Raw genomic sequence first — 13,279 nt, 5'->3', positions numbered from 1 at the left:
ATGAAATATCATTTATCTGAAAAGGCCAACTGTTGTCACTCAGTGGACGTTCAGTTTCGATTTTTTTAAATTTTGAGTCATCAATCTTCTGACCGGTTTGATACAGTCTGCCACGAATTTCTCTCCCCCTTCATCTCAGAGTAGCACTTGGAATCTACATCCTCAGTTATTTTCTGAATCTATTCCGATCTCTGTCTTCCTCGACAGTTTTTACCCTCTACAGCTCCCTGTAGCACCATGGGAAGTTGCTCCCTGATGTCTTAACAGATGTCCTATCATCTTGTCCCTTCTTCTATTCACTGTTTTCCATATGTTTCTTTCCTCGCCGGTTTTGCGGAGTGCCTCTTCATTCCTTACGTTATCAGTTCATCCAATTTTTAACATTCTTCTAAAGCGTCACATCTCAAAGGCTTCGATTCTCTTCTGTTCCTGTTTTCCCACAGTCCAAGTCTCACGTTCATACAGTGTTGTGCTCAGAAATTTCTTCCTCAAATTAAGACCTGTGTCTGATACAAGCAGACTTCTCTTGGCCAGGAGTCCCTTTTTGTTGGCGCAGTTTTGCTTTTTATGTCCGTCTTGTTCCGTCCGTCTTGGGTCTTTTGCTGCCTAGGTAGCAGAATTCGTTAACTTCGTCTAGTTCGTGATCCACAACTCTGATGTTAATTTTCTCGCTGTTCTCATTTCTACTACTTCTCATTACGTTCGTATTTCTTCATTTTACTCTCATTCCGTATTCTGTACGCACTAGACTGTTCATTTCATTCAGCATGTACTGTAATTCCTCCTAATTTTCACTGAGAACAGCAATGTCATCAGCGGATTTTATCATTGCTATCCTTTCACCTTGAATCTTAACTCCACTCTTGCACCTTTCTTTTATTTCCACCATTGCTTTTTGGACGTATAGATTGAACAGCAGGTGTGAAAGTACTACATCCCTGTCTTAATCTTTCTTTAATCCAAGCCCTTCGTTCTTGGTCTTCCACTCTTATTGCTCCCTCTTGGGTCTTGGACAGGTTGTATTGTACCAGTCTTCCTTTATAGCTTACCCTATTTTTCTTAGTAGTTAGAACATCTTGTTCCATTTGACATTGTCAAGCGCTTTTCCGGAACGACAAATCCTATGACCATGTCTTGATTTTTCTTTGTTCTTGCTTCCATTATCAACCTCAACGTTAGAACTGCCTCTCTGGTGCCTTTACCTTTCCTAATGTCTACTCCCGGTAGCTGAGTGGTCACCGCGACAGAATGTCAATCCTAAGGGCCCGGGTTCGATTCCCGGCTGGGTCGGAGATTCTCTCCGCTCAGGGTCTGGGTGTTGTGTTGTCCTAATTATCATCATTTCATCCTCATCCACGCGTAAGTCGCCTAAGTGGCGTCAAATAACTAGACTCGCACCCGGCGGACGGTCTGCCCGACGGGAGGCCCAAGTCACACAACATTTTTTTTTAACTTTCTTAAGGGCAAACGGACTGTCATCTAACACATAATCAGTTTTCTTTACTATTCTTCTCTATTACCATGCAGATTCGAGCCTTCATCGTCGATAAACAGCAGTCAGCATGGACGTTCGAACGAGGCACTGATTGCGCAGCAATGTTCACTGAACGGTCGTAGACGAGACACTGTTGGTAGCCCTTTTGTTCATCTGGGCAGTCACTTACTCAACAGATGCATATCTATCCGCCCGTAACCTGTCCGGAGCCGTCGTTCGCTCCTCTGATTTTAAGACCCATGGTGCATCACAGTTGCTTCGGCGCTAGTTTTGGGTTCACCATTTTTCTACGCACGGTATCCCTTAACCACGGCAGCACTCGAACACTTCAAAAACTTAGTCATTCAGGAAATGCTTCCACCCTTGGCCGCAAAGCCAAAGATCATTTTCTTTTGAACGTCTGATAAATCGATTCGTTTGCGCATTACGACAACTAGTGCACTATTGTCTCGTCCCGTCTGCATGCTTTATGTACCCCCCACTGCTAGCGCTGCCATCTGATGCCTGTGACTGGTTATTTCACGTTTACTTAGAACATGGGCAGTGGTCACATTAATGAGACTGGACCTATAAGATGATTTCTGAGGTTCTTTCCTATCATGATCAAGCTTCTGACGTAACAACAAGTCAATGTGGTGCACTTAATTTTGGTTCAGATGGTTCAAATGGCTCTGAGCACTATGGGACTTAACATCTGAGGTCATCAGTCCCCTAGAACTCAGATCTACTTAAACCTAACTAACCTAAGTACAACACACACATCCATACCCGAGGCAGGATTCGAAGCTGCGACCGTAGCGGTCGCGCGGTTCCAGACTCTAGCGCCTAGAACCACTCGGCCACAACGGCCGGCTTAATTTTGGACATTTGCTGACATCATTTTAGTATGTGGTGACTCTGATGCAGACGATGAGGCGTCTCTTCGGTTGTCAGGAGACGGTATTCGGTGCGGCTGGACTCAGAAAACTGGGGCCCTGGCCAGCAGCAGCAGCAGCAGGGCGGCAGCCCGCGCAGCCCCCAGCGGCCTGCGCCGGAGGACGCGCCGGGTCCCGGGCCCCCTCTCGAGGTGATGGTGCGCCGCCTTGCGGAGCGCAGGCCGCCCTCGTGCCGCCGAAGGCTCAGCAGCGGCAGTGGCGCCTCCAACGGCGCAGTCACCCCCGCCGCCGACGCGCAGCCTAGCAGACAGCTATTCTCCAGTGCCTCCAGCAGGTCAGCATACAACGCACATATTCTTTCCAGCCTATTAAAAATGTATCTACACTTAGTTGACAAACGTCATGGGAAGCGATACGCACATATAGAAACGGCGGTAGTACCGCATACACTAGGTATATAAGTGCAGTGCGTTGGTGGAGCTGTCATTGGTACTCGGCTAATTCATGTGAAAAGATTCCCGACGTAGTTATGACCGCACGACGGGATTTAATAGACTTTGAGCACGGAATGGAAGTTGGAGCTAGACTCAAGAGACATCCTGTTGTAACCTGCTGTAACCGCGACCGGAACGGTCGCTGGTGTGTCCGAGAAAGCGCGGCGGGACCAAACGGAGAGCGGCCCGCGAACTAACAAAAGAGCGGAAAGGACGGACACGAAACAACGACGGACGATGGAGAGGGACCTCACGACGACAACACGCAAGAAGCACGGAGTGACAGAGACAACCAAACGAATCCAAGACGTTTACTAGTAATGAAAACAAAGAACGGTAAACACGCTGTCTGTTGTCGAGGGAATATGTCAAGACTCATGCAAGGATTATACTCGCTGGCTGAGCGAGAGGCAGGCGCTTAAATCCTCTACCGGGGGCGCCGCTATTGACCGCTGGAACCACTTGTTCCACTGTGGCGCTCTCACACTAAATGCGGGCCAGGAGGCGCGCGCCGCCACAGTTTACGGCGCGATGGTGCAGAGACCTCTAGGGCTCTTCTACGTCCATGACGTCTTGCCGGGATTCAAATTCCGCGGCGCGGTACCAGACATCCCATTTCGGAAATCGTTAGGGACTTCAATATTCCGAGATCCACAGTGTGAAGAGTGTGCCGAGAATACCGAAATCAGGCATTACCTCTCGCCACGGACAACGCAGCCGACGGGATTCACTTAACGACGGAGAGCAGCGTCATTTGCATAGATTTGTTAGTGCTAACAGACAAGCAACAATGCGACGGTCGTATCCTTTGGGACAGTACGGAAAAATCTGCAGACGACGGACGCGAGCCGGCCGAAGCGGCCGTGTGGTTAAAGGCGCTGCAGTCTGGAACCGCAAGACCGCTACGGTCGCAGGTTCCAATCCTGCCTCGGGCATGGATGTTTGTGATGTCCTTAGGTTAGTTAGGTTTAACTAGTTCTAAGTTCTAGGGGACTAATGACCTCAGCAGTTGAGTCCCATAGTGCTCAGAGCCATTTGAACCATTTGAACGGACGCGAGTGCCTTTGCTAAAAGTACGATATCGCCTGCACCGACTCTCCGGGGCTCGTGACCATTTCGCTTGGACCATAGATGATTGGATAACCGTAGCCTGGTCAGATGAGCCCCAATTTTAGTTGCTAAGAGCTGATGCTAGTGTTCGAGTGTGACGCAGAGCCCACGATGCCATGGACCGAAGTTGTCAATGACGCTCTGTGCAAGCTGGTGGTGGCTCCGTAATGGTGTGGGCTGTGTTTACGTGGAATGGACTGGCTCCTCTAGTCCAGCTGAACCGATCATTGACTGTAGATAGTTATGATCGACTGCTAGCATTCAAGGACTTCATGTTCCCAAAGAACGACGGAATTTTCATGGATACAATGCGCCATGTCACTGGTCAACGCCGGCCGCGGTGGTCTCGCGGTTCTAGGCGCTCAGTCCGGAACCGCGCGACTGCTACGGTCCCAGGTTCGAATCCTGCCTCAGGCATGGACGTGTGTGGTGTCCTTAGATTAGTTAGGTTTAAGTAGTTCTCAGTTCTAGGGGACTGATGACCACAGATGTTAAGTCCCATAGTCCTCAGAGCCATTTGAACCAATGGTCAACAGTTGTTCGCTGTTTCTACATCTACGTCTACATCTAATGGATACTCTGTAAATCACATTTAAGTGCCTGGCAGAGGGTTCATCGAACCACCTTCACAATTCTCTATTATTCCAACCTTTCCGTACGAACTCTGATTTCCCTTATTTTATCTTGGTGATCGTTCCTCCCTATGTAAGTCGGTGTCAACAAAATATTTTCGCATTCGGAGGACAAAGTTGGTGATTGGAATTTCGTGAGAAGATACCGTCGCAACGAAAAACGCCTTTCTTTTAATGATGTCCATCCCAAATCCTGTATCATTTCTGTGACACTCTCTCCCATATTTCGGGATAATACAAAACGTGCTGCCTTTCTTTGAACTTTTTCGATGTACTCTGTCAGTCCTGTCTGGTAAGGATCCCACACCGCGCAACAGTATTCTAAAAGTGGACGGACAAGCGTAGTGTAGGCCGTCTCCTTAGTGGTGGTGGTTAGTGTTTAACGTCCCGTCGACAACGAGGTCATTAGAGACGGAGCGCAAGCTCGGGTTAGGGAAGAATTAGGAAGGAAATCGGCCGTGCCCTTTCAATGGAACTATCCCGGCATTTGCCTGAAACGATTTAGGGAAATCACGGAAAACCTAAATCAGGATGGCCGGAGACGGGATTGAACCGTCGTCCTCCCGAATGCGAGTCCAGTGTGCTAACCACTGCGCCACCTCGCTCGGTCGTCTCCTTAGTAGATCTGTTACAGTTTCTAAGTGTCCTGCCAATAAAACGTAGTCTTTGCTTAGCCTTCCCCACAACGTTTCCTGTGTGTTCCTTCCAATTTAAATTTTTCGTAATTGTAATACCTAGGTATTTAGTTAGATTAGACTGATTTATCGTGTAACCGAAGTTTAACACGTTCCTCTTAGCACTCATGTGGATGACCTCACACTTTTCGTTATTTAAGGTCAACTGCCACTTTTTGCACCATTTAGGTATTTTTTATAACTCGTTTTGCAGTTTGTTTTGATGTTCTGATGACTTTTATTGGTCGATAAACGACAGCGTCATCTGCAAACAACCGAAGACGGCTGCTCAGATTGTCTCTCAAATCGTTTATATAGATAAGGAACAGCAAAGGGCCAATATTCCTACCTTGGGGAACGCCAGAAATCACTTCTGTTGTACTCGATGACTTTCCGTCAATTACTACGAACTGTGACCTCTCTGACAGGAAATCACAAATCCAGTCACATAACTGAGACGATATTCCAAAAGCACGCAATTTCACTACGAGCCGCTTGTGTGGTACAGTGTCAAAAGCCTTCCGGAAATCCAGAAATGCGGAATCGATCTGAACTCCCTTGTCATAGCACTCAACACTTTATGTGAATAAAGAGCTAGTTGTGTTTCACAGGAACGATGGTTTTTAAACCCATGTTGACTGTGTGTCAATAGACCGTTTTCTTCGAGGTAATTCATAATGTTAGAACACAATATATGTTCTAAAATCCTGCTGCATATCGACTATGACGATATGGGTCTGTAATTTAGTGGATTACTGCTACTACCTTTCATGAATATGGGTGTGATCTGTGCAGCTTCCCAGTCTTGGGGTACGGATCTTTCGTCGAGCGAACGGTTGTATGTGATTGTTAAGTATGGAGCTAATGCATCAGCATACTCCAGAAGGAACCTAATTGGTATATAGTCTGGACCAGAAGACTTGCTTTTATTAAGTGATTTAAGTTGCTTCACTACTCCGAGGATATTTACTTCTACGTTGGCAGCTGTTCTCGATTCGAATTCTGGAATATTTTCTTCGTCTTCTTTTGTGAAGGCATTTCGGAAGGCTGCGTTTAGTAACTCTGCTTTGGTAGCACCGTCTTCGATGGTATCTCCATTGCTGTCGTGCAGAGAAGCCATTGGTTGTTTCTTTTCGCTAACATACTTCACATACGATCAGAATAGCTTTGGATTTTCTGCAAGGTTTCGAGACAAAGTTTCGTTGTGGAAACTGTTGTAGGCATCTCGCATTGAAGTCCACGCTAAATTTCGAGCTTCTGTAAAAGATCGTCAATCTTGGGGATTTTGCGTCTGATTAAATTTGGCATGTTTGTTTCGTTGTTTCTTTAACAGTGTTCTAACCCGTTTTGTGTACCAAGGAGGATCAGCTCCGTCGTTTGTTAATTTGTTTGGTATAAATCTCTCAATTGCTGCCGATACTATTTCTTTGAATTTAAGCCACATCTGGTCTACATTTATGTTATTAATTTGGAATGAGTGGAGATTGTCTCTTAGGAAGGCATCAAGTGAATTTTTATCTGATTTTTTGAATAGGTATATTTTTCGCTTATTTTTCGAGGATTTGGGGTTTACAATATTCAATCTTGCTACGACAGCCCTGTGTTCACTAATCCCTGAATCGGTTTTGCTGCCCGTTATTAATTCAGGATTATTTGTTGCTAAGAGGTCGAGTGTGTTTTCACAACCGTTTACTATTCGCGTGGGCTCATGAACTAATTGCTCGAGATAATTTTCAGAGAATGCGTTTAGCACAATTTCGGATGATATTTTATGCGTGCCTCCGGAATTGAACATGTATTTTTGCCAACATATCGAGGGTAAATTAAAGTCACCACCAACTATTATCGTATAATTCGGGTGCGTGTTTGTAATTAAACTCAAGTTTTCTTTGAACCTTTCAGCAATTGTATCACCTGAATTGGGAGGTCGGTAAAAGGATCCAATTATTATTTTATTCCGGTTGCCAACAATGACCTCTGCCCATAACTCACAGGAAGTATCTACTTCAATTTCGCGACAAGTTAAACTACTTCTGACAGCAACAAACACGCCTCCGCCAACCGTGTTTAGCCTGTCCTTATGGAACACCTTTAGGAGCTACGCAAAAATTTCGTCTGAGCTTATATCCGGCTTTAGCCAGCTTTCAGTGCCTATAACGATTTGAGCACCAGTGCTTTCTATTAGCGCTTGTAGCTCTGGTACTTTCCCAACACAGCCACGACAATTTTCAACTGTTATACCAATGGTTTTTCCTGTGTTCAGCCTCCACCCTTTGTGACTGAAGCCCTTCATGTGTTTTCCCGAGACCTTCTATCCTAAAACACCGCCCAGTCCACACCACACAGTCCTGGCTACCCGTGTAGCCGCCTCCTGCGTATAGTGGAGACCTAACCTATTCAGCGGACTATGCTGCAAATGGTCAGCTCTGCTTTCAAGCAAGACTGGCAGCCTTCTGTTAGCCGCTCGAGATCAGAGAGAATCTCTTCTGATCCAAAGTTGGTACCGACGTTAGCAACCACCTGCAGCTGGCTGCACCCTGTGCTATTTCATGGCATCCGGGAGGACCCTTTCCACATCTGGAATGACTCCACCCGGTAAGCACACGGAGTGCACATTGGATATCTTAACCTATTGGTTTGAAGAACACTCTGGACGGTTCGAACGAATGATTTGGCCACCAATCGAACACTTTTGGGGTATAATCTAGAGATCAGTTCGTACATAAAATCCTGCACCGGCAACACTTTCATCATTATGGACGGCTATGGAGGCAATATGGCTCAACATTTTTGCGCGGGATTTCCAACGACCTGTTGAGTCCATGCCATGACGAGTTGCTGCACTGTGCTGGGCAAAAGAAAGTCCGACACGTTATGAGGAGGTATCTCATGACTTTAGTCATCTGAGTGTATTGTTTCGTAACTAATGAAAACAAGGCATCAGTTCCGAAGAACAATGTTTAACGAAAGAATGCAGGTGGTTACATCCTGATCGTTACCACAAGGGGTTTTGTTAAGCACACCAATGTTCGAAATATAAAAAAAAGATAATAAGTTAATGACACACTCTGTGTAGCAATTAATTTGAATAATTAAGTGGTTGAATGAATTTAGATTGCATAGTAATTACAGTCACCAGATCAGAAACGAGCAAAATTGACGTGACTTTGAATGATGTAATAACTGGGAGTGGATAATAACGCAGCAGATAAACAAAATGCGCTAGCGCGAGCTTACATGTCGAAGACACGTTAACAACGATGCTAATTTGGAATACACTGATAGTAGGCGAGGATTAACTAGTCTGATGCGAATCACCTCGTCTATCTCTCCTGTATCGATCTTTGGGAGAAATGGAGGAACTTACGAGGCAATATTGACCCTACGACTTATCTTAGAAAACAGCTTAATCAAAGGCAAACTACGTTTATAGCATTTGTAGACTTAGGAAAAGCTTTGACGGTGTTGACTGGAATATTCACTTTGAAGTTCTGAAGACAGCCCGGGTAAAATACAGGGAGCGAAAGGCTTATTTGCAGTCTGTACAGAAACCAGACGGCAATTATGATTCGAGTGGCATGAAAGGGAAACAGTGGTTGAGAAGGGACTGAGACAGTGTTGTAACCTAACCCTAATGTTATTCAGTGTGTACATTGAGCAGACAGTAAATAAAAACCAAAGATGAATATTAGAGTAATAATTAAAGTTCAGGGAGAAGAAATAAAAACAATGAGATACCATTGACATTGCAATTCTGTCAGAGACAGCAAAGAATTTGGGAGAGCAGTTGAATGGAATGGACAGTGTCTTGGAAGGGGGGTATAAGACGAACATCAACAAAAGCAAAACAAGAATAAGGGAACGTAGTCGAGTTAAGTGCTGACGAATTAAATGCTGACAGAATTAGTTAGGAAACGAGACACTTAAGGTGGTACACTAGTTCTGACATTTGGACAGCAAAATATGTGATGATGGCCGGAGTAGAGAGGAGATAAAATCTGACTGACAATGGCAAGAAAAGCGTTTCCGAACAAAAGAAATTTCTTAACATTTGATACAGATGTGTTAGAAAGTCTTTTCAGAAAGTATCTGCATTGAGAGTAGCTATTTATGGAAGTGAAACAGAGACGGTAGATCATGTAACTATTGAAGAGGTATACACATTCTGAGATATCAAGGAATCACCAATTTCGTATTAGAGTGAAGTGCCGTTGCGGGGGTGGGGAGGGGGGGTTAAGATTGTAGAGGGAGACCAGGAGATGAGCAGAATAAGCAGATCCAGAAGGATGTATGTGGTAGTAGTTTTTAGGAGATAAGGCATTTGAACAGGATACAGCAGCGTGGAGAGCTGCATCAAACCAGGCTTTGGACTGAAGACCACAACAACAAAAATAATTAGCTCAATTAGTGTCTATATGCTGATTAGTATTAAGATGACTGTGTATGACCTGAGGTTTTCTGACTAACAAAGAAAAAGAAACGGTCGCCAACAGATCCAACAACAACTGATCTTTAATAGTACACAAAGACCTTATGAGTTTTGCACTAATATTCATGATTATGTACCATCCTAATAAAAGTTATCATCTTCATCCAAATACACATACCTTCAATCATGAAATCGATAGTCCTTTTCCCCAAAAACACAATTACTCCACTTACAGTAGCACGTGCGCTTGCTAAAGGGAGAAACTGCTAGTCTCTGCTTTAAATCGTGTAACCATGAGTAATGAAATGATTCGATTTTTTTTGTTTTAACCACCGTAATGGTTCTGTTAAGGGTAGCTAAATAGCTAACAAGTGTAAAGTCTAGCAAAACAAGTGTCTATTGTATTATCTGCAACAATGCAATTTTCAGTAACTATTCCTGTTCACTGAATTAATCAGTTGCAAAGACTGATTGAAATGCCACTAGTGAAAACTTTGCGAAGGCAAATGGCCTTCATGGCAGTGTTAACTGGACTTCAGTTCATATTACATGCACTGGTCCAACAAAGAGAGATCACTTGCCTGATATCGTCTATCGTCCATTATCCAGAACGTACTTGTATTTTTGTATATTGTTTACGTATGACTGTTATTATTATTGGAGCTTTTCCAGCAGGGACGGTAATAAATATGACTATAGTTGGCTCCTTTAATTAACGAAAAATAAGGAGAAATGATTCAACATTAGATAAATTTCACCACAGTCAATAATATGCATTTTTCCGCCAAATACTTTTATTGCACAACTTTATCTATTATGAGAGAGAGTTCTGTCTCTACTCATAAAGTGAGGTAAAGAATACGGTTAAATCCGTTTGATGTAAAATAGAAAGGCAGTGCACTTACGTCGCTCATGTGGAGTGTTATAATTACGATATCTTGTTAGAGTGGTTATTTTATTGAAATGTGGCTTCAGTAATGCTTCACAAGTGATTAGGCGTCGTGACAGCGGTCACCGTTACTAATGGCCACACCACCCAAAGAAGTAGCCTTCGTTCATTCCCAGTTTTTCAGTTGCATTTCCCGTTAACAGGCCACAGGCTGCAGCGTCCAGTATTGTGCACTAAGCTATCAACAACACATAGGTATAAGTAATATATCCTGTCTGACAGTCTTTACATTGTGAAATCACTTCAAATACATTGTCTTTGATGATCCCGCAACATGTCTGTTCACTCATTGTCTAGAAAGCATCTGTGTTTCAGCTGTGCTTCACGAGTGCCTTGCGCTAAAATTAACCTCAAAGGGATAATTCACAGCAACTGTTCTTGTCTGTTCTACCCGCATTGCCCCAAAAGAATACATTGCACAAAAACTAAATCACATTATTATCCAAAATTCCTCTCTCGCCTTATAATAATTTCAAATACATTTTTAAATTATCCACACTATTACATTAAACAAAGTAGTTTCGCAAATACGTAAAAGAATTAGATACAATTATATTAAATTTAAATCTTTTACACCTTTGTCAGAAGCTGTTATGATTCCAGGTAGAACTACGTAAGGCGTGCAGCCGCCTATCGCTAGTTAGCGGAAAACAGAACAGTGGTTACGTTGTCTGGCAGCTAGATAATGCGAGCATGTATCTTTTGTCATCATCGCTCCCGTGCCTGATTAATTCATCAGACGCCTTTATTTCTCGTGCCGTGCACAGATAGTGCAGTGGAATAGTTTCGCCATATCAGGGTAGATGTCTTCGCGACGCATAGCAATATGAACATTGGTCCAAAAATCATTCGTTAGTGAGGTATGAAAGAAATTCCCAGTAGTCACTCTTGATAGTGTAATTTACGTCAGATGTGCATTATTACTCGGTTTCTTGTTTACTGTTGTCATGGTGTTTGCATTGTATGTTGTGATTGTCATTGGTTATATTTTAAAGTAACTTCCATCAAAAAATGTGACAACGATTATTCCCTGTTGTGATGCCTGATTGTGCAATTTACCTCAAATGTGCATTTTTACTTGCTTTCTTGTTTACTGTTGTCATGTTGTTTGCATTGTTTGTATGTCATTGGTTCTATTTTAAAGGAACTTCCATCAGAACAGATCACAACAAATCACAACGATTATTCACTGTCAGAAATGATGGATATGCACTACGAGTACGCGATGTCTCAGGACGAATTAGTTTAAGTTCCGGCGAGAGAGGATGAATTCGGCATAAGGTGCATGGAATATAGAATATGGGTTTAGTAGCTGGGCGGTTACCCGTACTGGTGATTATCGGACAGGATACTAGGAATGGGTTTTCCAGTTTATGTATTGGATGCGAAGGTGCACCAACAAGAGAAGGAGGTGTGGGGAGTGCATCATTTGTTATCAGATGCAATTTGGGAGAATTTAAGCAGCACGGAAGGTGAGGCAGACTGCACGTTTTCTTAGGATTTCTACGTTTTTATAGATTTTAGTGGAAATTGAGATCCAGGCAATGTTGGCATAAGTTAGAATGAGATAAATGAGCGATCTGTAGGTGAGGATGATAGCAGGAGGATGTAGACCCGAGGTGCGGCCTTCAGTAGCTGAAGACTGTTTTGGGTTTCGTGGTGGATGGTAACTTTCTTTGTTGTCTGTCAAGGGTAGTCCTAAATTCTGTGTTAGTCCGAGGGATGAATTGGTTGTAGATGTGGTGGTGGAAATCTGTCGTACGTCCAAAGATGGCAGCTTGGCTTTTTTGAGGATTTACTTGAAGCTGATACTCGACCAGAAGATTCAAGTAGCGTTGGTGGAAGATCTGGACTGTGTGGTATGCCGCTGCGAGCTGTTTACGACACGTAAATATTTCACATGGCTATGTTTCACAGATAGCCACCAGTATTGGTCTAATATTGTCTGGTGTTAGCATGTTTTTAATTAGCTCTCGCTACTTGGTGTTTACCCTTTGGTTGTTAAGCCCAGACTGTATTTTGCAGAGGCTACTCGATGCCGGCGCGGCCGCTCACTCGAAGGAAACGCGCAGCGACGAGGACGGCCCCGCAGCAACGCGGGTTCTCCAGAGAGCAGACACCTGCCAGCAACGCCAGCACAGGTCAGAGCCCAGCTACCGACTACGCTAGTTGTGAACTGAATTCGATATACATTTTATGTTAATAGGAAGAGAATTTCTGTCGCCACGGCGAGTAGTAAAGTTCAAAATCTTGTAGTGTTTTTCCTCACACTGATTCGACGCAGCTCTCTACACTAGTCAGCCCTGTGCAACCCTACACATCTCAGCGTAACTGCTGCACTCTGCATGAAACTGAACGTGCTTACTGTAGTCAACCATTTTACATTTTCCAGCTCTCCCGTTCCCACACCTACAGCAATTCGAATCTCACGGTCGAGTAGTGTATAACGTGGAAATTCCAAGCAAATCTACGGATAAACCAAGTTACCATCTTTGGACACACCGCTCAGGGCTTACGTAGTTCAGATTTCGACCAGCCCATCCATCTAACCAACAAGTTAAAGTATTTAGGAATAGCTCTTGATAGAAAACTGACATGGTATTCACACCTCCTTACCATCC

General features: G+C 44.0%; 1 protein-coding gene and 1 long non-coding RNA gene across 2 annotated transcripts in view; both read left to right on the top strand.

Annotated features, from left to right (window-relative positions):
- Window positions 1–2,491, top strand: part of LOC124614008 — a 50,340-nt gene extending 47,849 nt beyond the window's left edge. Inside the window, exon 3 of the long non-coding RNA XR_006979674.1 lies at window positions 2,429–2,491. This is a non-coding gene — a long non-coding RNA (uncharacterized LOC124614008). The remainder of the gene's footprint in view (window positions 1–2,428) is intronic.
- Window positions 2,492–2,564: 73 nt separating this feature from the next.
- The window catches only part of LOC124613562 (chromatin modification-related protein EAF1-like), a 46,492-nt gene continuing 35,777 nt past the window's right edge, over window positions 2,565–13,279 (top strand). The window contains exons 1-2 of the mRNA XM_047142276.1: window positions 2,565–2,704; window positions 12,684–12,799. Of these exons, the coding sequence (XP_046998232.1) occupies window positions 2,565–2,704; window positions 12,684–12,799 (256 nt within the window). The remainder of the gene's footprint in view (window positions 2,705–12,683; window positions 12,800–13,279) is intronic.

The sequence above is a fragment of the Schistocerca americana genome, chromosome 4 (assembly GCF_021461395.2).
Source record: "Schistocerca americana isolate TAMUIC-IGC-003095 chromosome 4, iqSchAmer2.1, whole genome shotgun sequence".
In the NCBI taxonomy this organism is placed as follows: Eukaryota; Metazoa; Arthropoda; class Insecta; order Orthoptera; family Acrididae; genus Schistocerca; species Schistocerca americana.
Note: the sequence above shows the minus strand (reverse complement) of the source record. Positions and strands in the feature narration are given on the sequence as shown.